Source organism: Drosophila arizonae, chromosome X (assembly GCF_054131065.1).
Source record: "Drosophila arizonae isolate 15081-1271.41 chromosome X, UAZ_ARI_1.0, whole genome shotgun sequence".
In the NCBI taxonomy this organism is placed as follows: Eukaryota; Metazoa; Arthropoda; class Insecta; order Diptera; family Drosophilidae; genus Drosophila; species Drosophila arizonae.
In genome coordinates, this window is record NC_142927.1 from 2,684,731 (window position 1) to 2,712,718 (window position 27,988).

General features: G+C 39.9%; 2 protein-coding genes across 11 annotated transcripts in view; one reads left to right on the forward strand and one right to left on the reverse strand.

Annotated features, from left to right (window-relative positions):
• hwt (SH2 domain-containing adapter heavyweight) overlaps positions 1–3,392 on the forward strand; it is a 78,538-nt gene extending 75,146 nt beyond the window's left edge. For all 6 annotated transcript variants that reach the window (XM_089475312.1, XM_089475310.1, XM_089475314.1 and 3 more), the window contains one exon: positions 16–3,392. In XM_089475312.1, coding sequence (XP_089331438.1) covers positions 16–202 — 187 coding nt within the window. In that variant the 3' untranslated portion in view covers positions 203–3,392. The remainder of the gene's footprint in view (positions 1–15) is intronic.
• mdu (mitotic spindle positioning protein meduse) lies at positions 2,997–27,973 on the reverse strand. Of its 5 annotated transcripts, none has more exons than XM_018014661.2 (5): positions 27,827–27,973; positions 27,511–27,595; positions 4,264–5,240; positions 4,073–4,195; positions 2,997–3,768 (listed from the first exon to the last, which is right to left on the reverse strand). In XM_018014661.2, the coding sequence occupies exons 2-5, from the start codon at positions 27,529–27,531 to the stop codon at positions 3,516–3,518; spliced, it is 1,374 nt and encodes a 457-aa protein (XP_017870150.2). In that variant the 5' UTR covers positions 27,532–27,595; positions 27,827–27,973; the 3' UTR covers positions 2,997–3,515. The 5 variants fall into 5 exon arrangements, with proteins under 5 accessions (XP_017870150.2, XP_089331443.1, XP_089331444.1 ...); XM_089475317.1 differs by having other exon boundaries at positions 27,511–27,560; positions 27,827–27,942; XM_089475318.1 differs by lacking the exon at positions 27,827–27,973 and adding an exon at positions 27,642–27,660 and having other exon boundaries at positions 27,511–27,560.
• Positions 27,974–27,988: the final 15 nt, after the last annotated feature.

Here is a 27,988-nt window from a genome sequence, read left to right on the forward strand (position 1 = left end):
TATTGCCTTTTACAGAGGCGCCAAGGGCTTCATGCACATGCGAATACAGCGCAACGAGGCGGGGCAATACATCTTGGGCCAGTTCAGTCGACCCTTCGAAACGGTGCCCGATATGATACGACATTTCTGTCTGAATCGCTTGCCCGTCCGTGGAGCAGAGCACATGTGTCTGATTGAGCCGGTTATAGCGCAGCTGCTGTAAACTAACAGAGCTGTTAACGCCAAAATGTTAACTTGAGAGATGTCAAAGCCGCGTACGGGCAGAGAAAGCAACATACATATTGATATATAGCACATAGAGACAGCTCTATAATATACTCTTTATACATACATATAGCGTATATATCGATCGATGTGCCGATCCATATATATGCATTATATATGCACTAGTCATATGCTCTAGTCTTAATTACAAATTGTTTCTACTCATCTCACTCTGTTATGCTCTCTATAAAACTTCATTTTGGATCCATTAGCACACAGAGCAGCAAACCCCAATTATGTTAGAGCAGAGTATTAGCGAGACACACGAACTATGTAGCTTAGTATTAAACAACATGAGAAGAGGAAGTAGAATGAGAATGAGAAAGAAAGAAAGAAAACAAGTACGTAGCACTTTCAGACAATACGAGAACAGAGCAGATCGCATAAACCAAATAAAATATTTATACACAATATACACGATATATATATATATATATATATCTAACTAGATCTAGAAACAAAAGAGCACTTGACAGTTGCTAGACGTAGTACAGACACTCACACACATATATACGATATATATATACATATATATATATTTCTATTTTTGGTTTTGTTTTAATTTTTTTTTTTTTTTTGTGTATTCGTAAACCACGATAACAATTTGATATCTATTCGTAAATAGCGATTATCACGCGTATATTAAATACTTGCAAAGTCTAAGAATACTATGTAGATTACACTAATACAACAAACCAAAACACACATACACACTCAGTGATCATGACTCACAACTCACATTTAAAGCCTCGTTCACACGGCACGTTTACACGATGTTCGCTTTTTTTGCGCTTTGTTCGTTGTCGACTCGAAATGAAGGAAGAAGCTAACAATTTGTTAATTAATTTTATGTTCGAAACTAATATATATATATATACATGGGTATATCGATTAATGTTATCGATAGTTAGATTTATCGTAACTTATCTAGAAGGCGTAATAACTTCATATATACATCTATTTTTTTTTCTAGTTTTAGGCCAGGCATGCAAACGTAGAGCGCTCAAAGCGTTTTCGATTATTGAATATGAGTAGAATGAAGTCTATCGACTAGGGCGTTATCGTTATCGTTATCGATATCAATATCGTATGGCAAGGATATAGCAACGCATATGAAAAACTTACGGTTTTAAGTGTTAGTTTCTAATAACTCTCTCTCACTTTCAGTCTCACTCTCTATATGTAGAGTCAAGCACGGGCTAATTAAGCATTATATATAGATCTATATATACTACATATATATGATAATATATATCTAACACAATATTACGAGCAGTCAATGGTTTTTTGGTTCCAGAGCAAATGAAAACGAAGAAGAGAAAAGAGAACACAAATGAAAGAGTTGGATAGTTTCAGATCTGACAGCATTATCTATCTATATGTGCAATAAATGAGTTTAGTTTCGAATGCAAATTATGTTTTTTATGTGTGCCAAAAAGTATTTAAGTATGTATTATCATTATTATTATCATTCTCATTGTCATTATGATTGTCATTATTCGATATATTTTTATAACTAGAGATTTTTGTTATTTGTTGTCTAATTTGTAAGTCTGTCAACGCTGTGCAATACGCAGACCATTTTACCCTACCTTACTCTCTATGCGTTTTACCACACTGCTTTTACGTTATGCAACACTATCTCCAGTTAGAAATGAGAGCCACATCGAGTATATATATTATATACATCTATTGAGTTAAGCTTGATCCAGCTGCGAAGTTGTAAATATATTTATCTATATCTAACACACACAAACACACACATACATACACATATATATACACATATATACAAGCTATACGAAAACCAAGAGTATTTGATTTGATTTGCAATACAATTTTAAGCATAAGACTTCCATATCTCCATGCATCAAATTCAACTCAAAATAAAAAAGCAAAAAAACTTAAGTATAGCAAAGAATATTATGTTGAGGCTTCCAGCAGGAGTAGGCAGTAAAATAGAGGATACAGCAGTAGAGAGGGAGAGGAAGAGAGAGTGAGAGGGTGAGAGAGAAGAAGAGAAAGAGAGAAGGAAAATGAGAGCGCGTCTCTATGGACGACTCTAAAGATATCAGATGACAGATCTCTTTCTCTCTTACTCATACTCTATCTCTCTCCCTCCCTCTCCTTTTCTCCCTATCTAACTCTGTGACTTTATCTTACTGTCCTGCACATGTGTCAAACTATAAAACCGAACACCAAAAACAACACAATTATAAATGATAAACAACAACAGGAAATATTAATGAGAGATGAAAACAATGAACAGCAACAAATGCAAAAATACAAATTTAATAAACATCAACCGAAAACAAAAACAAAACGAAATGTATTTAATAAATAAATAAAAAAAAAACGAAAAATAATAAAAAAAACTTGAAAAAAATTAAACAAATATGCATTATATTTTATGGTGGGGAAGAGAGAGTTACTTTACTCTGATACAGACAGCTCACACATCTCGGGTTGATGACCTATAGACGTCTATGGTCTATGTCAATAAACGTGATAGGAGATCCATCCATGAGATAACCTTGACAGCATCTGATACGTCAACCTTGACAAGCAACTGGGCTAAGGCTGTCCGACTTGTATGATCGATGATCCCCGATGCATCCCTAATAAGTCTCGAATGACTTTTCCCAAGACTTGGCTAGGTCTTATATTTGTATAAGTAAAGCCAGCTTAAGCATCTTTTCAGTAAGACCCACCCCAATAAAGCAGAGAATAAATTCGGTTTGCATAAACGTTTTATTAAATCGTTTTGATAGCGCATATCGTAAGTACGTATGTGTATGTTTTAGCATAGTATGTTATGGTATATGCCTACAGACAGGTAGGTGTATATTTGTGTATAAGTACGTAAGGTTATATTCAATAAATTATATAGACTTGGTGAAACTTGCACTTGAAACTTGCACGAAGAATTATTTACAACAGACCTCAAGAACCTATTCGTATTTCTTGCTCTTTACACATTAGATAAGTACATGCCTTTCCTTTCTCTTCTTTTCATTAATAAAAAATACTAATTCGTTGATTGTATAGGCATGGAGCCCCCACCCAACTCCATGTCCTATACTCGACATTATTATATATATTTATATATATATCATATATTGGCCCATCTTGGCTATACAAAAACAAAAAAAAAATTGATAATTTTGAAGACTTGCAGGAATTTGGACTTCCTGTGCTTAGTGCTTGGGACATTTAAAATAATAATTTGGTGTGCTCTGCTTGGGTGTGGCCTAGACGGCCGCCTCAATACCCTCAGCGTTCTTCTTGATCAAACTCTCCCACTGCGCGATCAGGCGATGCGACGAGGGCGCCTCCTCCGGCGTAAGATCACAGAGCTGGGCCAGCGACATGGCCGGACGCATGCCCGAATTGGAACCGGATGTGCTCAGAACATGGTTACTGCCGCCACCATTCGATAGAGCTGTGGCGGCGTTAAGGCTGCGATTGCCCGCCGACTTGTGGCCCATTAGCTCCAGATCGTTGCTAAAGTGCGAGGGAGAAGAAGACATAATGGGATGTTAGTATATGTATTAATTGGCCTTAACCGCCAGTTCAACTGAAAGCTAAAGTAACTCTCCTTTGCAGCTAAAGTGATTGCTTATCCAAAATCCTTGAAAGCTTTCTATTCCTTATTTGTTTTAATAATGAGCCTCTCGCTCTATTCCTTTCCTACATTCATATCGAGCGGTCTAGCTACCCTCTTTTCATTTGCTAAACTTCACTTAATCACTTTACACTCTCTTCCCCCTATCGATCTATCCCCCTTGATTGGGCACCCTGTGCTCACCTATCTCTTTCCAGCTCAAGTGTGGATTGCGCATTGCGCAATTTGCCGGGCCCATAGCAGTGCTCCACCTCGGAGTCGTCTTCATCGTCATCGGCATCGGCCTCGTCGTCTGTGCTCAGTTGCCTGGCATTACAAAGAGAATGGATTAGAGGGGCTCTGTTAACCTTAGGCATCCGCTCCAGCAGACTTACAGCTTCTCTAGCATATGCTGACGATTGAGCTTGCGCAGACGCTTCAGCTCTGTCTCGCGGCTTTTGAGGTCCTGCAGCTCACGCTGGATCTTCTGCTCGACGGGCACATAGCCTCGTCTCAGTGGCCTGCCCTCCGAGTCCCGCTCGATGTTGCTATTGCTGCTGATGCTGATGTTGCCGTTGCTGATGTTGCCATTGGTGTTGGTAGTGCCGTTGATGTTGTTGTTGTTGGCCAGGCTGATGCCCAGGGGAGAGGTCTGGCCCGATTCCAAGAAGGCCAATGCATTGCGCGAGTTCAGCTTGAGGGTCGGACTGTTGCCGTTGGCCAAGAGCAAGGGCTGCCCAGCGGACTGGCCCAGCTGGAGCTTTCCGTGCGAGGCAATGAAGCGCTGCATCACGCCCTTTGTGGAGCCATTGAAGGCGAACTGGCGCTTCTGTGGCTGCAGCTGCGGCGTTCCCGGTGTCCGGGTCAACAGCTTCTGCTGCGGCGGCTCTGGCGTCATGTTGTAGCAATTGGGGCCAATGTAGCGCGACTCCTGCCTGCCGGCCAGGTTCAGCTTCAGGCCAGCCTTGCCCTCCGACTTGTTGTTGTCGTTGTTGATGGTCTTCTGTGAGGACGCCGAGATGCCCGAGTCATCCGAATGGTGCTCGTCCAAGCTCTCCTCCTTGTGGCTGCTGCTGTGGCTATTGACGCTGGACGCCAGCGAGGGCGTGTTCGATGGCGATTGCTCCTCGATGGGCACCAGCAGCGATGTAACCGACGCCGGCTGTGCTGTCACCAGCACGCCCTGATCCACCTCATCGTGGCCAGCCTCCTGCTGCTGCTGCTCCAGCTCGCCGGCATTGCCATTCAGTGCGAAGTTCACGGCGATCGGCGGAGAGGTTGCCCTAATAGCCGATGTCAGCTGGCGATATTCCTCCTCGCGTCGCACCACCTCCTTGATTTCCTCCTGAATACGTGTTAATGGATCCATTTTCTAGAGCGGGGGAGAAAGAGAGAGAGTGAGAGAGAGAAGGGTGGAAGGGTTAGGCAATTCGATATCTCAGAGTCTCTGTACGTGCGTGTGTGTGTGTGTGTGTGTGTGGCAAGCAGGAAGAGATCCGATAACAAATCGTATTTGTGTAATCGAATATGATGACAAAACGGGGCGCAACGCATGTCGCTGCAGCTGTCAGCTAACAGCTACAGTGAGCACTGCCTAAAGCCATTGCAGCTTAAACCAATTACTCGGCGAATCAAACGAATAGAAAGCGAGACGTGCAGTCTATACGAAGATAGAAACAAAGTGGGAGAGGGGAGAGGGGGCAGCAATTGGAAGAGAGAGCGTTAAGCGAACAGTTGATTGATACCCTGTAATCCGCAGAGAAGACGTTAATGCATTCGGCCTCAACACCTCTTAGACCGTGTGCACAGCGGGGTATACTTACAGTAAAGATTGCCAGTACTAGTGTCGTTGTCTACACTCGAGACTATTTTGCCTATTCTAGAAAATATACTATAGTAGAGACCGCCTCAACACAACTTGCTTCGGAGCTATTTTAAATGTTACTGAATAAATGTCGAGGCAAACAGTCGGAAGGAAAACTGATGCGAGGAAAAGCTGACGTGATTAGAGAATACTCTGGAGGCTGTCCTATAACTGAGTTGCTCTTGGGCAACTGAGAAGCTGTCTGTCTTAGCGAGTGAGCACTGTGGACTGGAGCGTTGGCTTAGCTTGGACTGAATCATGTTATGTGATGAAGCGCAAATGTTGCAGCTGCTGCACTTACATGCCCGCAGATCGGCTCACAGAGTGGAGAGAGGGAGAGGGAGCGGTGGGAGACAAGAGCAGAGGGAGGAGCAGTTGCTTATCGAAGCACAATTGAACAATAGTAGATGAGGGCCAACGACAGCAGCAGAAGAAACTAAGGCCATGTGACAGAGGGAAGGGGGGCACCCATGGGGAGTAGCAGCTATGAGTTGGGGCTGGGGCTGGGGCTGGGGCAGAGCAGGAGCTTCAGCTGAATGGAGGCAGCGTAACGAACTGCGTTAAGCGACTTTTGATGCGTGCGATCGCCAAAGTTGCGTGACATTTGGACTTTAAATTGAATTCCGAGTGGCAAACAAAGGGACGACGACAGATGCGGGCCGGAGAGGGGCTTAGAGGCCGTTCGTCAGAAATGCTAAACATATACGAAATGAAACAATCGAGAGTAAAAGTGTTTGAAAGTAAAAAATATAATAATAATAATAAACAACAACCAGAGCGACAATGGAAACGAACAACAGGTTGTTGATGTTGTTATTGTTGTTGTTGCTGTTGCTGTTGCTGCTGCTGTTGTTGTCACATATTATGGATGATGGGCGTGACAAAGGTGACCTCAAAGTTATGACACCGCATGCCATAAAAAATAACAGAAGGGCGGCAGGCAGAAGAAGGGGGACGAGGGGGCGAGAGCGAGAAAGGCAGGGGGAGCTCAATGAGTGAGAAAAATGAAAATGAAAAATTGTAAATGAAAATGAAAATGGGAAGCTTTTAACGGATGCGGTTGAGTGGGCTGTAATGCGATATAAATATATAGATATATGAATATATTAATACATATATATATTATATATATATATATATATATATATATATATATATATATAATATATATATTATATATATATATTATATGGAGATAGAGAAGAGAATGAATTAGAGATAGAAATAGAGATTAGAGATAGAGATAGAGATAGATATAGAGATAGAGATAGAGATAGAGATTTAGAGATAGGATAGAGATAGAGATCGAGATAGAGATAGAGGATAGAGATAGAGCTAGAGATAGAGATGCGTCGAGATAGAGATAGAGACAGAGATAGGAGATAGAGATGAGATAGAGATAGAGATAGAGATAGAGCTTAGAGATAGAGATGAGATAGAGATAGAGAAGAGATAGAGATAGAGGTATTAGAGATAGAGATTAGAGATAGAGATAGAGATAGAGATAGAGATAGAGATAGAGATAGAGATTAGAGATAGAGAAGAGATAGAGATAGAGATAGAGATCGAGATAGAGATCGAGCTAGAGATGAGATAGCGATGAGATGGATAGAGAGAGAGATAGAGATCGAGATAGAGATCGCGATAGAGATAGAGATCGAGATCGCTAGAGATAGAGATAGGATAGAGATCGAGAGATGAGAGCGATTGGATAGAGATGAGATAGAGATAGAGCTAGGATGCGATCGGATAGAGATGAGATAGAGATGAGCTTGGTTGAATAGAGATGATTCTCTAGAAATACTAGATCACAAATATACGCACACAACACCCCTCCCCTTCTTCGACCTTCATAATTCTTTCCCGTGTTGCAAAAAGGCCCCGTAACGACAAACTATTTTGTTCGTTGTCTTGAAGTGCGTATAATTGACGTGACAGACCACAATTGAGCCAGCTCGAGGCTGGCCCTAGCTTTATATGAAAGTAGATTTGGAAAGGGAGCAGCGAAGCATATGTTCAACTGACAAATCTACTCTGCTGATCTTCGTCAGTCGTCAGTCGTCAGTCGGCAATCGCCAGTCGCCAGTCGCTGGGTCCAACAGCTGTGTCTGGATGCCATTCTCGCAGCTCGATTGTAATCGAGGCAAATTTGTTGTGGGCAACAGCTGTTTAGATTGGGGCCGAGTTCAAGTCGTACCAGTCAAGGTGAAGGGGAGACTCTGCCCACTTGATAGCCAATGCAAATTACCAGCTGATTGTCAAGGAATTTAGCTGCTACTGCTGGATTTGGATATTTTTGGAGTTAAGCGACAAGTGGAATCCACTGAGGTCATTAAGAGACAAGTGGAATCAATGCAAGTTTCGGGAAGTAATCAAATTTTCCCTCACCGACCGCATGTCAACTTCCTTGACATTGACATTAATAGTTGACGAGAAAATGCGGCTCAACAAATCTTAGCTGCATGCCAAATAGAAAGATGCAATTTTGCAAATTTTGAAATTTGTCTCTTACTAGTTTTACAACACTGATCGACAGTTACCCGCTCACTTGAGGCGCATACAAGGAAGTGCAAACACATCAAGTGCATGAAAAATTTCACATGATGATGCTAAAAACTCTACTTTAGATGCTGCTGGCGTTTTACAACACTGCCCCTCATGAGCTGCGCCTGTGAACAGTTAAGGGTTGACAAAATAATGATTTAATTGCCAAACACATGTCAAGTGCTTGTCAATATTTAGCAAGCATATGTGAAAAGTGAGCTCCTAGGTTTTTTCTTAGCATTTTATAACACTGTTTATCATGAGCTTTGCTTGTTAGCACTGAAGTAGCAGCAAATTATGTGTTAGCACATGCCAAGTTCCTGTTAAATTTAACAATAAGATGCGAAAACTTCACCTTGCAGCTTACCCATTGTCGTTTTACAACACTGCTCGGCAATTAGTGTGCCATGCAGACAATGACATTGCTGCTGGCCAAATGACAAGTCAATTAGTAACAACTGCGGCAGCAGCAACAGCAGCTGCAGCTGCCGTGATCTTTCTTTGGCTGATTTCACGATTCTCCGAGCAGAAAAATTCTTGCTGATTAAATGCAATTTAGCAGCTAAACACTTCCCCCAGCGGCGACAAATGGCAAAAATGCGCTCACACAAATGGCAGAAATGCTACAAGTTGTCGGAGGGGGAGGGGCGCGGGTGAGTGAGCAGTGAGCGAGTGCCTGGCTGAAAGGTTAAAGTTTGGCTGGCAACATGCTGCGGGTCAGCGCATTGGCCAATAGAGGGCGCTGCGTCTCCATGTGGGTGCGTCGACTGCTGTCGGTTGTCTGTGGCTTCCGCATAGCCAATGTTGTTGTTGTTGTTGCTGTTGCTGTCGGTGTGTCGCAGTCGCATTAGAAAGTGGCAGCAAATGTCGTTGTCTGCCGCTAAGTAGCCAGCGATGGCGGCACAAAAACGCAATTCGGAAACACGGCACAGGTAACACTGGCAACAGCAGACAGCGGCTGGCGAATGCAATTTGCTTCGTTGTTGTGCGGGGCTCATCAAATTTTTGCGCAATTCGATGCAGATTTTCACTCAATTGTGCGTTAAACTCAACACGAGCACGAGCACGGACAAAAGCCAGCAAGAAAGAAATAATGAAAGAAAAAACCCGCCAAACTGTCGTTTTCACCGGCCACAGGCAACAACAGCAACAACAAACCGCTGCCAAAATGCTGTACATTATGTTAGTTTCGATATATGTATGTAGTCAGCAACAAGTTGCTAGTAACTAGTTGGCAACATGTGACAGCAGCACACACATATGCACATGCACACACACATGCACACATGCAAACAGAGAGGTAACCGCCAAAGTGCAATGGCAGCAGCTGCCAATTTGACAGCTGTTGTTGCCCCTTCCTTTTGCTTTTCTACTTTACCGCAACTCTTTCTACTAATTTCTTCTTTGCTGCTGCTTGCAATAACGGCAATTGTGATAGCACATGTCCCAGACAAGCCAAAGTCGCTGGCCCAAGCTGAACTCATTTGCATGTAGCCGGGGTCACTGGCTAAGCGCCAGAGCAGCACCGACAATCCGTCTCTCTCGCTCAGCTGCTCTCGTACATGCGCACTGTGTCCAAAGATCGCCAAGTACACGAAAGAGCATGGCCAAAGACAAAAAGAATAACAGCAAATTAGCAACAGCAGCAACAACAAGATTCACAGCAGCAGCAGCAGCAGCAGCAGAAGCAGCGCGGCGACAGCAGAACGTGACGAGAAACGTGACCGTGACTTGACTGCACGCGCTCTCTTGCTTGCTCTCACGCTGGCTGGCGTAGCGCTCTCGCGCTCTCGCGCTCTCACGCTTCGGCATTTCTTGCTCCACTTCCAGCCAGCTAAAGCATAACAGCGAACGCTGGCTGCGCTGCTGGCAGCGCTGCTAGCGGGGTGGGCCATATCGTTTCCAGGCGAGTGATCAGCGCATTAGCATGATATTCATAATGTATTTACGGCTTGCCGATGATCACGTTAAGGCCGATCGTAATGATGTTTGCTGATGCTATGGCAGCGCGTCAAAAATTACAGCAACAACAACAACAACAACAGCTGTACACGTATTTAGGGCAATTCATTTAACGTTTTTTGTTTTGGCTATTTTTTTTCGCTTTGTTTATGTTTTGCTCTGCGTTGCGCTGCTCCTCGCAATCGAAGCGTGCAAAACAAAAGAAGCAAATGCAATGCAGTGGCAGAGACAGAGACAGAGAGAGAGAGAGAGAGCAAGAGAGTGCGATAAAAAGGGGGCGTGCAGTCAAATTTTTGGCTTGCCAGGCATTTGGGTCAACAACAGTTATGATAGCCGCTATGTTGAGTTTAATGCGAATGCGAATGCGAATGCTAATGGCGCCGCTGCAGCGCTGAAAGGATGCCAGGCCAATCAAAATTAGCTTCAATTGTGTGCTTATGCCTCATTGGGCGTGTTCGCTGTCCGGCGGCCACATTTAAATGGCAGTCGATGGCTCTTATTGCTATTGCTGCAGTTGTTGTTGTTGTTGTTGTTGATTTGTACTGACCGCCATTTGCTTTCAATGACTTCGCCTCCTTTCGTCAGTTCATCGAGTTTGAACTTCACTGTACAGAGAACTCTTGAATTGTGCTCTTCAGCTGTTTGCAGATTCTCTTTGGATTGAAATGCATTTAGCATATCGAAAGATTTCACTTTAATAACAGCTCGCTTCACACTTCAAGTGCTAGTAATTGTGTTTCAGGCCGAGCTGTTGATAAACATTTGTGTGTTTACAATCTTCGAGCTGAATTATATATGATCATATCGTATAACAGATGCGATTAGTTGCTAGTTGGCTATCGCCTACGGTCATTAGCTCGTTCTGCAAAGCATTTCTAGAGCATTTGCCAGTTTAACAACGATAAGTGACTAGGCCTGTATGCTTTATCGATTATCTTGTAGGCTCTCTTTCGCAGCAGCAGCAGCAGCAGCAGCAGCAGTGCAGATATCAACACCTCCTCAAGCGTTTCTTTCACCAGAGATACTCAGCTACAGATACAGATACAGATGCAGACACAGATACAGTTACAGTTACAGATACATAGATACATTGCTAGATAGATAGACAGATACGCGGCAGTTCATGCCAGCGACCCAGTTATTGGATAAAATCGTGATCTATTCTCTTGCAGCAACAGCAACAACAACAACAACAATCAGCATCTACTGAGATCGACGGTCTTTCGACAATTTGATATCTGTGGCGGATGCAGTTGGAGCATGTGTCAATTATGACGCCATATCATGAGCATATTACAAATTACCGTTATGCTCGATTGCTATTATTAAGCATATTTGCCATGGCTAGGTCTTGGCCCCAAAAAAATCTCTGTTGCCCAAAAAACCAAAGCAAGAAAACAAAAGAAAAATATTTAAAAAAAAAAAAAAAACACTAAATCTGTAGCTGGGTCCACAGACAAAGTCACGTCTCGCCACTAGGGCAAATTGTTGAGCAAAGAAAATAGAAAGATATATACATGCATATACATGTAAATATATAGCAGTACAGTTTTGTATATATACATACGTATTTATACTATCTGTTATTAACCAACATAGCTGCAGTTGAAATAATAAAATATGAAAACATAATTTAAGACTTAATATTTTATTATTTTCATAAAAAGCTATGACATAGTAATATATAAATCGAATGAAATTTGATATAGTTTCTGAATTTTTCGGGTCAATGTGGCATAGCTTGGTAGGAACCCAATAAAGTGAACTGTTATATATAGAGTATGATACCATTTTAAGCTGAATTTTCACATATTGGGAAATTTTAATATGCAATAATACGCGGAAAATATGTGTATAACAGCTGTATAACAATTGTATAACAGTTATGTACACAGAACAATGTAATCAAAAATCGTTATATGAATATAACACTTGTATTTTAGGGTTAATTTCAAATGATTTGGTTTTTTCCATGCTCTACAGCTTAATATCTGTACTATGTATAACAGTGATTTATATTACCGAAGATAATTTTAATTGAAGCTTGAATCATAAATAAATTACTCTGTACTATGTATAACAATTATTTATATGATCGCAGTCAACTATAATTGAAAATCACATCATAGTCTGTACTATGTATAACACTGATTTGTTGTACTCTGGTTAACAGTAATTGAATCTGGCATCATAAATAAAGAGCTAGTCTTACTGTCACTAAAAGCCATGAGCAATATCTAAAAAGGCTTACTTCATAGTTGTTGCTGTCTTTTTTACCTTTAGCTCAAATAATTATTTTCTTTTCTCGAATTTTTTTGTTATCTCAGCTAGCTATGGATCGGCATTGGGAACTACGCATTTACTTAGCAAAATGAATTCGCGATAAGCGGTAAATTGATAAAAGCAAAAGGAAAACAAAAAGTAAAGCAAACAGAAGAAATAATTTGTAATAAAATAACGAAACGCCTTCGATTGGCGTGACCTGGCCAAATCGAAATCTGAAATGGATTTCGGAACTCTTGTTTGTCCATTGAGCTTCGACCTCGTCTCGGTTAATTGGTTGCTTAGGTCATCAGGTTAAGTGCTGGCTGACGCGTCGGCTCCTCTCATCCATTTGCGGTTATTTGCGGACATTTCCAATGGCCATTAAGGCGTGTTTGCGGTTTAACTTTATGGTATAACAGTTAAATAATAGACATAAGGCACATTTCCACAGAACTCTATCGAGTTGTGATTCCCGGATTTTTATCAAGTATCATTGAATACGTTATTAACGCGAATCATTTGTGTTTATAACAGATTTATAGCTATGTAATTGCACAATAAAACATTTGTATGACAGTTGCAAAAAGACACCTTTTGTATCGTATGTAGAACAGTAAGAAGACTTTGTGCTACGCACAATTCACGTTGCAAGACAGCTGTATTTTGTATTCTCGAAATCTCGAATCTCGAAACAATAACAAAATATATGTAGAACAGTCATATAACAGTTGTATAACAGATGTCAAGACCTGCTTGTAATTGCTACGAAATGCAAATGCACTCAATTTCAAGTGAACCAAGCCGAACTCAAGACAAGTTGTATAACAGTTGTGCAGGTGACACAACCTACACAGACAAAATTATAATTACTTCAAGAACATTCGACAAACACTAGAAAGTTTTGCATAATAGTTGTATGACAGTCGTATAATAGTTGTATAACAGTCGTATAACTATTGTATAATAGCTGTCAAGCGCTCCATGTAAATGCTAGATGAACCAATCCGAATTCAAGCCAAGTTAGCTATAGAGCAAAAAATGTTGTATAACAGTTGTGCAGGTAACAAGCTACACATATCTTAAGATGTCCAATGTCACATTGGTGTGCATTTTCAAATCAAATTATGTCACCCAGCGCGCAGTCTCAGCAACGCATGCCAATGCCCGATGAGCGAGCCCAAGCAACCCACAAAACGTGCTCGGCATACGCAAAGGGGCAAGCCGACAGAAAGACAGACAGCGAGAGAGACAGAGATATAAATGGAGAAAGAAAGCAAGACGGGCATTCACATTATGTCATGTAGTATAACAGCAGTGCAACAAGTATAACAAGCAAAGCGCAACTGCTGCTCTTGCCCTGGGCCATTGACATGCGAAGAACAGAACTGGGCAGCAGTTAAAGTCGAGCGCATCTAGATACAATTGTATCTGTATCTCTGCGCATCTGTGCAGCTGAGGCGCTTGCGTGTCTGAACTTGAGGCGTGCGCTGGCGCTTTTTATTACTATTAGTTAGTTTGGCCCGAAGCAGAAGCAGCTGGCAAAAGCCACGCTACATGAAGCACGTAAAAGATACAGATGCAATGCCATAGATACATAGAGCGAATAGCAAACTGCGCACAGCTACAGATACATCCACAGATACAGACACATTTGCAGACCCCGAGTCGAGCTCTAATGTAGACGTATCGCTGATAATTGCCATGTTTTGGGCCGCTTCTTGTTTGGCTTGTAATTAAAACGTTGCTGCGCTGTCGCTTTTGATTGAAAAATGTTGCCCGAAATTAACAAAAGCTGAAACAAAACGAAACCGAAACAAAACAATGGCAAATATTTGCGGCACGTTTGTCACCACAGATACAGAATACAGATACAGACGAAGAAGAGGAAGAGCAACAACTCCATTGCAGACTCTAGCTATGGCGCACTAGTCAGTTTTTGAATTGAGTTGCTTTGTTCAGCCCAGGTAAATAGGTACTAGAGAGAGAGAGAGAGAGAGAGAGAGAGAGACAAAGAGAGGGTGAGGGAGAAAACAAAACATATAAGCTACGAAACACTGACAAATGGGTCCCTGAGCTGGCCAGAACCTTGGCCATGTTTAAAAGCTTGTAGATCAACAGCATTTAGATGAGCAAATATTTGGCATATAACTGACTCAGTTTGGAGTGTGAAATCATGTGACTCAAGACTCATCAGCTTAGTCAGCTTATTCGGCAAAAGATGGTCCTCTTTGCCGACTAATATTAAGTGCCATCTGGCCGGTGATCTATTTGGCATGTATGAGAGCAACAAACGTTTGACTAAATGTATAATTGACATAGAGAGCAGCATATGGTTTGCTTAAAGTAAAGCTTCAATGTTCATCAGATCTATGAATAAATTTGATTAGATATTTGAATTGAGGCTTGATTGAGTCGTTTTAAAGGTTTGTCGTGCATTGCAAAAATATGTTGACATTATGTATTATTATTTAAATGGTGCACAAATGCATATAAGAGATGTATAACAGTTGTATAACAGTCATATAACAGTCGTATAACAGTTTGCAAACTACATTTGTTAAGCTTATACGCAATCTTATAGTATAGTTTGTCGTCAGATTTCATTTCTTATCAATTCAGTAAACATAAATAACGAGCCTAAGATCAAGCCAACACCTGTTATACTGCTCGTATAATAGAGTTCTTTGGAAGGCCCATTCAAACATAAACAAGGTACTTGGCCAGAAATACACCAAAAACGTTAAGCAGATCTACGTATAACAATTGAGCGGGGGAATGTGCTTAAGATGATAGAAAACAATTCGAGAGCAAAAGTGAAACCACTTTTGTGGCACTTGAGCCCCCAAAAACTACATAAACGGGTATCATGCCATTCAATGTGGCCATATAATCAAGAGTTTCTAAATATAGTAGATTTATATAGAGAGAGAGATGGACCCCGGGTCGGGTTGACTTCAGAAATGGCCTTAATGCCAGGCGGGCAGCTAGCTCGCATAATAGCTGTCTAAACTATTCAAAAGCTGGCCACTGAAGTAACGGCATTTCTTTCTTCTTCTTTTTTTGTGGGTAATTTAAGCGATCTTAACTAACGGTTAATTTACTTAACTCCCACCTAAGTCGGAGCTAAGTTAGAGCTCAGCCTGGCTGAATGTCTGAATGGGTTTTCGTCTTGAATGAACGAAACGCCGCGTCGGTCAGACAGCGAGCAGACAGAAAGCGAATAATCATCATTCAGCCTGAAGACGACTGGGTGCAAGGTCTCGGTGTTTGGATTGCGACTCTTCGTATTTCTTTTTTTATGACATTTAGCGGCTTGCTTAGCGGTAAACTGTTTAGAGACGTCTTTAACACATGCTAACTGCACTTTATAAGCGTCATATTTTGTTGGCTCAATGAGGTTTGTTTGCTTTGGCATGTTCATAAAAATTATCATTATCATTATCGTTAGCTAGGCCTTTCTCTCCCTCTCTCTCTCTCACTCTCTTTTCATGGAAATTTGTCGTGTGGTCTGTGTTTGATGATGCCTTTCACCCACGTTTACGATGGCATTTGTCTTAAGCAAGTGTTAAATGCGTTTTGTAGGCCACAATTGTGTGCGAAATGCCAGAGATTGAGATGTAGCTATATAACAGTTGTATAACAGCTGGTCACTTGAAATGCATGCCAAAAGTAAAAGCTGACCATGCATGTAAATAGATGCTTTCATTTGAACACAAGTATAACAGTTTTTGCATATGACAGGCCATTGTCAAGTATGCGAAAAATTGAAAGATATTATTATCATTCAAATACATATTACAGAAGTTATGCACAACTTCATTAGTATAACAGTATAAGAGTTATGTAAAAATTTGCCAAATGGTAATCAAAAGGATTTGCGATGCTTTATGCTCATTTGACAGCATGACAGTTGGACAGTAGGAGAGTATGATATAATATGCGTATAACGCTTGTATAACAATTGATTAACAGTTGGTTATGAATGAACAAAAGTGGTATTAAGCCATTTTGTAAATAATTTAACAATCATTGAAGTGTTTTTAGCGGTTGTATAACAGTTCGCATGCATTATATACAATATACATATATATGCAGGCATAGAATAACCACTCTGTGGTACAGTCAGCATGGCAAAGCAAGCTCATTTTGTTAGTCGTTTAGCATGTAACAACTAGCCTAGTTACACTCTACTAAGCACTGAGGCAAAAAGATAGGCAACAGGCCAAAGCATAAAATCCAAATTAGCCAAATTTCAATTTGGCTTTAGCTGCGAAAGGCGCGCGCAGTGGAAATTAAGTGTAACAAACTTCTTTTTTATTTTTGCTCATTTCAACAGACAATAAGAATTTCGGCAAGAAATTGAATACAAACGGCGTTTCCCACGCTTCTAAAATAGAAAGAGAAAAAAATCACACACACACACACATAAGATGGCGGCGCTTGATGACAATGGCCAAACGCAGGAAGATTAACGGATCAGCAGAGAGCAGCAAAGGCCAGCCAGTGCCAGAGCGAGAAAGAGAGAGAGAGAGAGAGAGAGAGAGCGTGTCAAGTGGGGTGGGTTAGCATATAAAACGGCAAATCATGTCATAAATAAGCAACTAACGCAATAGCAAAACGAAAATGCAAATGCAATATGCGGGCGAGGGGAGGGAGCGAGATGGACTGACTGACAAATAGATATATGTACAGCTGCGAAAAATAAAATAGCACCACTTGCAAACGCAAAGTTTAAGAAGTTCTCCTAGGTGCATTTATCAATGTATCGATCTAATTTTTTCTTCTATATAAGCAGAAAACAATTAATAATCGCAACAAGCAAGAATTATCCCAAAAATATTAATCGTTTTTATATAATTCAAATAATTCTCAAAAAAGTCGTAAAAATGCCGAAAAAAATAATAGCACCACTAACCCTTTTCGAGTGAAAATCTATATTTTTCGCAGATTTGAATATCTTCAAAAGCACTAATTGATGAGATTTGTTGTTTATATATCTATTTTGATTAAAAAATTTTCAGAATTCGTGAAAATTTTCAAAAAAAATGGGTCGTGAAGAGCATTACACCACCGAACAACCCAATCTCATCAAAAAGTTGATTTCGGCTCAAAATTTTCACAGGAAAGTTGGTCATTTGATGGGTTGTTCAAATAAAATGATCCACAATGCATTATTCCATAAAAAAAATTGATGAAAAGCGCAGATTGCGTTGAGTTCTGACCCAAAATCATGTCACTCGTCTCATTTACGAGAGTAAAAGGATCCTTTTAAGCCGGCTACTCAACTGAAAAAGGACCTAAACATATCAGCAATGGACCAAACAGTACGGAAATATTTAAGACATCTCGATTTGAACACTTTCCGTTCAAGAAAAATACCATATTTGAATATAAAACACATTTCCAAACGGATGGCGTTTGCAAACAAGCAATCTCATACTAATACACTTGATCCGCTAAGTTTAAGGGTTTTTTTTGTATATCTAGGACCGAATTCTAAGTTCTGTGGATGTCTCACGTAGGACCGCGATCCTTTTCCACTAAAAATTAGCATTTTACTTTCATTATTCAAAAGTATGTTTCTCCATTCCTGCGTAGACCAATTTTTGTGTTTCCCTTGCAAACGCCATCCGTTTGGAAATGTGTTTTATATTCAAATATGGTATTTTTCTTGAACGGAAAGTGTTCAAATCGAGATGTCTTAAATATTTCCGTACTGTTTGGTCCATTGCTGATATGTTTAGGTCCTTTTTCAGTTGAGTAGCCGGCTTAAAAGGATCCTTTTACTCTCGTAAATGAGACGAGTGACATGATTTTGGGTCAGAACTCAACGCAATCTGCGCTTTTCATCAATTTTTTTTATGGAATAATGCATTGTGGATCATTTTATTTGAACAACCCATCAAATGACCAACTTTCCTGTGAAAATTTTGAGCCGAAATCAACTTTTTGATGAGATTGGGTTGTTCGGTGGTGTAATGCTCTTCACGACCCATTTTTTTTGAAAATTTTCACGAATTCTGAAAATTTTTTAATCAAAATAGATATATAAACAACAAATCTCATCAATTAGTGCTTTTGAAGATATTCAAATCTGCGAAAAATATAGATTTTCACTCGAAAAGGGTTAGTGGTGCTATTATTTTTTTCGGCATTTTTACGACTTTTTTGAGAATTTTTTGAATTATATAAAAACGATTAATATTTTTGGGATAATTCTTGCTTGTTGCGATTATTAATTGTTTTCTGCTTATATAGAAGAAAAAATTAGATCAATACATTGATAAATGCACCTAGGAGAACTTCTTAAACTTTGCGTTTGCAAGTGGTGCTATTTTATTTTTCGCAACTGTATGTGTAAAGCCTTAAGTGCGACTTCCCAGTTGTATTTTGTCTTTTGTTGTTGTTTCTTAATTTCGTTTTTTTTTTTTTTTTGCATTCAAACGGTGCTTTGCTGTTCGCAGCTGTCTTATTTATGTTACTGTGCTGCTGCTGCTGACGATGACGATGACGATGATGATGATGATGACGATGACGATGATGATTATGTTCCTGTTGATGGCGCTACTTAGTGTATATAATGCGCTGACCGTTAAACGAAGCAGCAGACAGGCAGGTAGACGAGCAGTGGCAGTGGGAGAGGGAGGGAGATACTGAGACCAGCAGGTTGTCACCTCTGCTCGCCGGAAGTGCTGCACAAAAGGCACATGGCTTCACACACACTCTCGCTCTCGCTCTCTCTCTCTCTCTCTCTCTCTCTCTCTCTCTCTCTATCTCTCTCACTCAATCACTCTTACAGCCGTTTGGACATTCGCTTTTGAATGCATCTAAATAACTTTGCATTCCAATTAGAATTCGAAAGTAAGCTTTAATCAAATGAATGATTCACACATGGAATTACTTAGTTAGGCACGCGCACTTTTAAGTCATTAAACGAGATATATTTAAATTTAATTCTCCAAGCAGTTCAAAGCACTTGTTCGAGTGAAGCGAGTTTATCATATACATAATTAAGTACGCACGCTTCTGAGAGATTGTTAAGCATTAAGCGAAATGTTGGTCCTTTTACCTGACTAACTCACAAATTGCAACCGAATGAAATGAATATTCACAGGTGTTTGCTAGTAGTTCGTTTTGCTGGCTTTACTCTAGTTGTTTGTTCTTGGGCTTAAGTGCTTAAAATATTATTTTGCACTTCAAGTTGACATCGTTCACATTCACTTCACCAAATGCAATGAATCTATTCGAAGGTATTCGCCGCACTTTGCTGATTGCTTTCGATGTTCTTAGTGCTTATCTAGTATTGTCAAATAATGTTTGCAATAGCCCAAAAATAGATGCGCTTTTATGACAAGTCTCGAAAATTTGTAGATTTTTTTGGTTAGAAACTTCCCCCTGGAATTCGATTGGCCAAATTAAATGGAGGTTGAGTCATATGGCAGCAGCGTATCTATAATTAACGCTAGCATTTCAATTACTTTTTTTTTTTTTTTTTGGTGCAAAAAATATCTTATCTGGTTTCCTCTTTCTTTTTCGCCTCTCTTTGCGCTTCTCATGCGCCACAGCAGGTGCGGCGTGTTACATGGCCTCGCTGCATCGAGACTCGCTATTTGAACAAGTGCCGGCATATAAGGCTCATATATGGTACATACATAGAGCAAGGGCTGTTGGCCCGGCCGAGTGAATTGTGTGGAAATCTACGCCTGATAATGGCCTTATCTTAGCTATCATTTTGTTATCGATACGAAATGTGCCTTCATGACATTCAAGTTCAGCTGATTGCGGGCACACTGACTCATCGAGCACGCTTTAATTTATGGCCCTTATCTAGAACTTAGAAGTTTTTACAGTCCAAAAAATAATTGGAAAGAAAAGACAAGACAAATTATGGAAACATTACACAGAAATTACACAGGCATGAACTCATGTTTCGTGCTCAGCTCTATAATTGATATAGTATAATAATTTGCTAACGCCAAAATCTAGCCATGCCTAAGTCCAAATATATATAATATATATAAGTAGAAATGAGTTCGACTAATGGAACATTGATTAGATAAAGTCCAAATTGGGTTGTGTACCTCCAAATGCCAATTGACAGTGGGCGAATGGGGCGCAGAATGGAAATACATATGGATTCTGCTTTGGCTCTTTGTCATATGTATAACAGTTGTCGTACAGCTTTTCTCTTATCAGTGCTGTTTACCTCGAATGCATGTCAATGTAGCGAATAAATACAGAACCAAAAGGTTGCTCTACTGACAGTCGACTGTTCAATAGTTGTATAACAGTTGAAAAATAGCTAACCTTTGATTAGATAAAACACACAGAGGAAGACCTTTTGGCAATCATCCAACTGAATTGATATATTGATTTCCTTGGCATGGAATTCAAATTTATATAACATATACAATGGCATCGCCTTGTCAGCGGATATTTTGTCTACTTATTATATATTGGTATAACAGATGCTGCAATGCGGACGAATTGTCGTATGGCAGGACAATACTTAAGTGCAAATCAGTTATCCAAATATCGCTTAACTACTGTATAACAGTGGTATAACAGTTGGTAGAACTCGTATGACAGCGGCACATGGCTTAAACAATTGGGGAATGCATGTTGTTTATTGCATTAAAGCCACATACGTGTCGTATGCCAATTGTATATTAGCAGTATAACAGATATATGCCAATTGTATATTAGCAGTATAACAGATGTATATATGTTGTATAACAGCAGTATAACAGTGATATGCCAGTCAAAAGAAGAGCAACCATTCAACATTGGTTTAACAGCAGTATAACACTGGTATAACAGTACGTAAGGCCAACTCCCCCAAAACGACCATGTGCTAATTGACTTGATTATTCGCTCACGAGTTTTACAATTTTCAGCGATTTCGATGCTAATTAGCCAAACCGACCCTGACATTGATGAATGAAGCAATTGTGGGCCGAAGTTGAGACTGTTAAAACTGTTCTACTGTTATTTGTATACGCTGTCGGTATATAAGGTATTGAAAGCATACGTAGATTGGGGAGTATTGCAGCTGGCAGCTAGCTAATGCAGTTGATAAGCTATCAGTAGGGAACCTTGACTTATATAGAGCCATGGTAGTCAGCACTTCTAGATATGGCTAGAAGTATTTACGATTTAAGCCGGTTCACGAACAGCACATCATATATAATGTATATCTATATACATCTATGTGCATTGTGATATGATATCGATATCTCATATCGGGGCCCCATTCAATTGGTGAAAGCGCCGCAGAGTTTCGGCCAAACATTGTTTGGCATTTGATGTTGGAGAAGGCGACACGCTTTTGATTTGCCTTTCGTCGTCTGCCATTGACATTTGCTGTTGCTTTCATTTGAATTCAATGCAAGCGGGTGGCAACCCTGCCTGGCACCACGCCCCCGCCTCTTGCATGCACTGTGCGAAAAGTAAAAGCACAACAATGCGCCTTTTGTCTGCAGCGAGCTACACAAATTAAAATTAGCACAAAATGGAAAAAAATGACGAGTATTTTCTACAAATTGCCAAGCAAAATTCCAGTCATAAAGCCCCCCAGTCCTCCCCTTACCATGCACCTGTATAGTTCCACTAATTGATACTTTTACCATATTCATATCTAGGGAGGGAAAATATGCGAAACTCTGAGAGAGAGAGAGAGACAGAGAGATGTATGACCAGAGCTCATCTATGTGGCAATGGGTTAAGGTTACTGATATGCAAATGGCACAGAGATTTTTCAAAAATTGAGGCAGGTTCACGCAATGCTTTTGCATACAATGCCCGACTCAAAATACCCATTAGAAAGTTGCGCTTGAGCGAAATCGAATCATCGAACAATGCAAATGCATTGCTAGCTATCTGAAAACATATAAACAAAAAGTTCACAAGCTCGCCTAGAAAATTCATATTTTCGAAATACACTGAGAAAAACGTTCAAGCAATTATTCAAACAAATATTTAGAATAATTGCTGAATGAAATTGAGAAAAGAATCTCTGAGAGAACTAACAACAAAAACCGTTAGAATTAAAAAAGTCAAGAAATTTTAGATGACTGACCTAGTGATACCAGGTTTATAGAGAATACACTTTATATTTCTAGAAACAAGGAATACAAATTCCAGAGCTTTACTTCGTTGTGTTTCAATCGACTATACATATAGAAGGCTATAAAAACAAAGACGTCACAGGGTATGTGCTAGAAATACCGTCAGCTTGTAGCTGTAAAAACAGAGCCATCACAGGGTATATAATAAAAATACCTTCAGCTTGCAGCTATAAAAACAATGCCAGGGTATGTGTAGAAATATTTTCAGCTTGCAACTAAATTCAAAGACAACAAAGAGCTGTTAACATATATCACTTAAAAAGCACAAAAACAAATAATTTATCAATACCGAATGCTTAGACCAGCTCCCCCACTCTCTTCTGCACCCCTTACAGCAGGAGCTAGAGCGTTTGCGTCAATTCCGAAAAAAAAGTTACAATTTGTGAATCAATACAAAATAAAACGATAAAAAATTATAGCATGAAGATAGAGGGAAAGAGAGAGATTGAACAAATCAAAATCATTTACTAATTGCAATCGATTTATAAGACATTATGTTTCAAGCTAGATATAGAGAAGGAAAGAGAGAGAGAGAGAGAGAGAGAGAGAGAGAGAGAGAGTTACATATGTCTACAAATATCTTGATACATATTGCTCTATGAGATAATCGCATCGCATCCAGTCTTTCACTTCGAGTTGACATGGTTATTGGATCGCTTGATTGGAGTCTTATCAAATTGTGTGTATTATGTCTAGCTAAACTATTAAGTCAGTGGGTAACGGTAAATGACATATTAATTTTAAAGCGCGGCTGCATTGAAGAGCAAATGGACAGAAAGTATGTACGACTAGCAGACACCCTGTTTGTTGAGAAGCAGTCAATAGAATCGATTTAGTTGACTTCATCTCATCATTATCGATTCTAATTGATCTATAACTAGCTGATCGAGCTAGGCTCAAGTAGCTCGAATATGCTATCGATCTGATTGCGAATGGAAATATCGCTGGAAATATTTCGGCAAACTATGAAAATTGTTATCGATTTCAATCGAAAATCTTATCGATGGCTGAAGAGAAATGTGATTAGAGAGTAGCAGGATACACAATATCTAGGAACGAAAGGCTACGCTCTGTTAAATAAAATATGTTATCGATAACACATGCACATATATGACTTCATTATTTCTGATAAAGAGTTTATATATATATTCCATCTATTCATAGCTCATATTCCTTTTTTTTTCACTTTCCATTGCACTTCCAATGGTCATTGTTATTTGGGGCATTTCTTGTTAATGTGAGATTGGAGTCTAACGGTAAGTGAGCTGCATAACATTTACCAACACTGGGCTCATTGAAACATTCACTTTTTCAACACATCGATGATATCTTTATTATTATGATTATTATGACTATGATAATGCGTATATATGTATTTTGACTATGGCTATTATAATATGCAGATGTTGCTGTTGTTGTTGTCGTTTCATAATCTCTCTCGTCTCTTTTATATCATTTTTCTTTTTTTTACCGCTCTCTGTGATGTTACGAAAATGATTTCATTGTCAGAACCGAGCAAAACTTTGATTTGATTTAGGTTTTTTTCTTCTTCTTCTTCTTTCTTGCAGAGTGAAATTTATGAGGCATATAAATCTTGAACATCTTAATAGCTCCATTGTCTCTGGTCAAAGCCAAGACGAATAGTTCCATTTCTGAATGGTTTTCGGAAAAAGTTACCGGAGGAACAACAGTTCATCAAATCGGAAATACACAGCATAGCGAAACCTTAATTGATTGCCGATTTATACATAGCTATACATATAGATGGATGGATGGGTGCATAGCTCTAGCTTTACATGTATCTATGTATAACAGTTTATTTAATTACAGTACTTTTTTTGGATCTATTACATTAATATCATCTGTCTCTGTCTTTGTCAGTTTATGTCCCTTTCTTCCTGTCCCTTTGAATCTTTTTCTCCCTCCTTGTCGCTCTCCCTCTCAATCTCTCTGTCCCTATACTTCTCTAGGTTACACACTCTGTATGAATCTCTGTCTCTCTCTACTTCACGCTTTTTCTTTCTCTCTCTCCCTCCACTCCCTCTCTCTCACCTCACTCACTTAGGCTGTGCACGCATCTCTAATGTCTCTAATGTCTTGGGGTCAAGTGTCATTGTACCCAGGCATTGACCTCCATCTTCTACCAGCTGGTCCTCATTATATACATATGTACACCCGTCTCGCTCTCCATCCCACCGCTCGCTTCTCTCTACCTTGCGCCATAGTCAACGCAGCTCGACGATCGCCAGCGACAAGTTTCGTCTTTGGCGCATATTTGTTTGTTTGTTTGTTTGCAATTTTCATTTGCCTCGGTTTGTTATTGACTCCCCCTTCTCCAGCCCCTCTCCCTCACCCTCCCTCTCGCTCTGGGACCCTCGTTTGGCTACCTACTCCAGACGTAATTACAGCCGCGTTCTTTGCTCTGTTACGCCTTTGGCTCTTAGTTGATTTTTTTTTTGTGCTTTGGGCACGATTTGGATTTGGGCTTTAACTTTGGCTTTGATTACAACCGCTGCCATCTTCACATAGTTGTGTGTGTGTGTGTGTGTGTGTGTAGAGGCCTGGGCAGCCTAAAGAGTATATCTCGCCTGCGGCCCTCCCTCCTCCTTCAGCCTAAGTTATTGTCTTTATAATGATTTTGCATTTCTTTATTTATTTGTCTTCTTCTTTAATATTCAATTTGAAATGTTTTTGTGTATTTCTATAATTACTTTAATGTTCGCTCATCGAAGCTTAGGAGATTGAGCTTTGCATCTGCATATAGTATCCGCATTAAGCCAACTGCATCCAGCATCCCACTGCTTGACCGGTTTTTGGTTTTTCGTTATTTTTTTTTTTTTTTTGGCCATTTTTACTTTCAATTTGCCAGCGAAAACCGCCACAAAAAACAAGAAAATTCACTTTGACTTTGGCTCCAACAAGAAATAAGAGAAAAAACTAAATTTGTCGCCGTCTGAAAGCGAAATTTTTAACAATAAAAAAGGTATAAAAAATAATGAGATTAAAACAAATTCTAAACAGGTTTTTGATGAAATGCAAAATGCGTATGGAATTAGTTCCTTAAACGGGGGACTAAGAAACGCAATATGAAGTAATACTTGAGGGCAATAATTCAGATACGATTGTAGAACTGAACAGCGTACATATTCTTTGGCAATATATCTGATTACATATAGTTGCTTTAAATGCTCCAGAGCAGAACAGACCCAATTGGGTCTAGATGCTTTAGTGGGACTTAACTTGGGACTTAACTATTCAATGTATTTCATTGAATACCAAGTCTATTTCACTTGAAGAGAATAGAGCTCTGCGACTTATATGATGCATCATATAAATATATGTACATATGTTCAATTGAAGATTCTATCGATTTTCGGGGTTTTTATTTATGTTTTAGGATTTTCATTTCATTTGATTTTTCTACTAATTTTTCGCCTTTCCATGCTCTACCTTTAGTCCTTCACTTCTCTGTTAATTTCAAATTCTTTTAGCCCAATCTGGCAGCACTGTCAGCACGGTTCCATAATTTGTCCGAGTGCGCCTAATATGGCACTTAGCCTCATATTGCGACTCGTGACAATTTGACTCAAATGATGTCTCTCGCCCTGTCTCAATCTCCCCTTCCCTCTCTCTCTCTCACTCTCTCTCTCTCTCTCTCTCTTGCTCTTGTAATTCTTGTTGGCTTTTTCGTTTAGCTTCGTTTATTTGGGTCACGGACAGTCATCTTCTGTCAATAGCAGCGATCCCCTCTCCCTCTCTCTATCTCTTCCACTTGTTCCCTCGGCACTGCTTCCCGCTTCATTCGCCTTACAGGTTTTTCGACTTTTACTTGCAACTACAGCAAGGCTAAATGCAACATTTGGTTGTGTTTTTGGTTCCGTCTCGATCTTGGCAACAAAATTTGTTGCAGGCGCAGGCAATTTATGTTGCGGCTCGCGTTGTTGCTGTTGCTGTTGTTGTTGTTGTTGACTTTGGTCTGCGCGTTAAATGAGTTGTAAAAACAGCTGTTGATTTATTGTGGCTGTCGGCTGTGGTTGCCGCTTGTCACATTTGGGTCGCTTCTTGGTTCGTTTATCGAACTAGACACATTTGGCTATGGAGATCTTAATGTGCTCATCTCTGGCATATGCCAGCAACAACAATAACAACACCAGCAGCAGCAGAAACAGCAACAAACAATAGAAGTTTTCGTGAAAAGAAATTTCATTACAAGCGGCGAAATGTTGCCATGACTTTGACTTTTGCAGCCGCACACAAACAAAAGCAGACGAAAGAAGCTACGAAAAATGCTTATAAACAATGCCATGCCATGTTTCATGGAAAGCCAGCAACAAGACGCAAAGCAAATTGTTGCCGCAATTAAACAGAACAGCAGAAGAGAGTCCAAAAAAATAAAAGAAAAAACAAAGTGGCAAACAACTGTGCAAATAGTGCGAGGACAACAAATGAAAAAGCATAGCTAACAATAGAGAAGAGGAAAAAGAACACAACCAAAACAAACAAAATTTAAATGAAAAGCCAAACGAAAAAACAATGAGGCCGTTTGTAGCTGCTGCCGCTGCCGCTGCCGCTGCTGCTGCGATGATATTCCAGAATCAGTGAATGGAACGTCACGGCACAAGAACACCACACCAGCACCACTAGCACCACCAGCACCAGCAGCAGCAGCAACAACAATAGCAACAGGCATAGTAAAGGAGAGCAAAGAGAGTTCAACGCACAGCGAAAGACAAAAACGAAAGAATTAAAGTTCTGCAACAAAGTTGGGCAGGATGTTGCAGAGGACAACAGCAGCAGCAGCAGCATCAGCAGTCGCCGTCGCAACATGCTGAGATCGTTTTATGCTATTATTTTGTTCTATTTCCTATTTTGCTACTCACCTCATCGGCTTTTTGCTGCATTTTGTGTATTTTTTTTTATTCGGTTTTCGCTGCAAAAGTCGTATTTTATGACAATTAGAAAACACTAAACAAAAGAGAAAAAAATAGGCAAAATTAAACACTTTCACTACCAATAAAAGCAGAAGAATAATAATAATAATGCAATTATGACAATTGTTATTTTTAAGCCGTTGCAGTTGTTGATTTGTTTTTTCTTTTTTTGTTCAATGCGCGCGCGCAACACAAGACGCCACAAGTGACAAGAAAACAACAAAAAAAAAAGTCTGAAAAATCAAGCACAACAAAAGTGACGAACCGCAAAGTAACGAAAAATGTGTTAACAAACAAATTGAAGTGCGTGGTTAGAGGTGAAAAACGCGTTGGGCACGACCAGCACGCAGCGCTACAAAATAACAACTGACGGCACCGAAAGCAACTGACGATAAACACTGCAGGCAAGCGCAGTGGAAAAGCTCAA

Coding starts and splice junctions, on each gene's coding strand:
- mdu (XM_018014661.2), bottom strand. CDS start 27,531: ATGCAGCAAAAAGCCGATGAG. Junction 5,241..27,510: donor TGCAGCAAAAAGCCGATGAG/GTGAGTAGCAAA, acceptor CCCCCGCTCTAG/AAAATGGATCCATTAACACG. Junction 4,196..4,263: donor CAGCATATGCTAGAGAAGCT/GTAAGTCTGCTG, acceptor TTGTAATGCCAG/GCAACTGAGCACAGACGACG.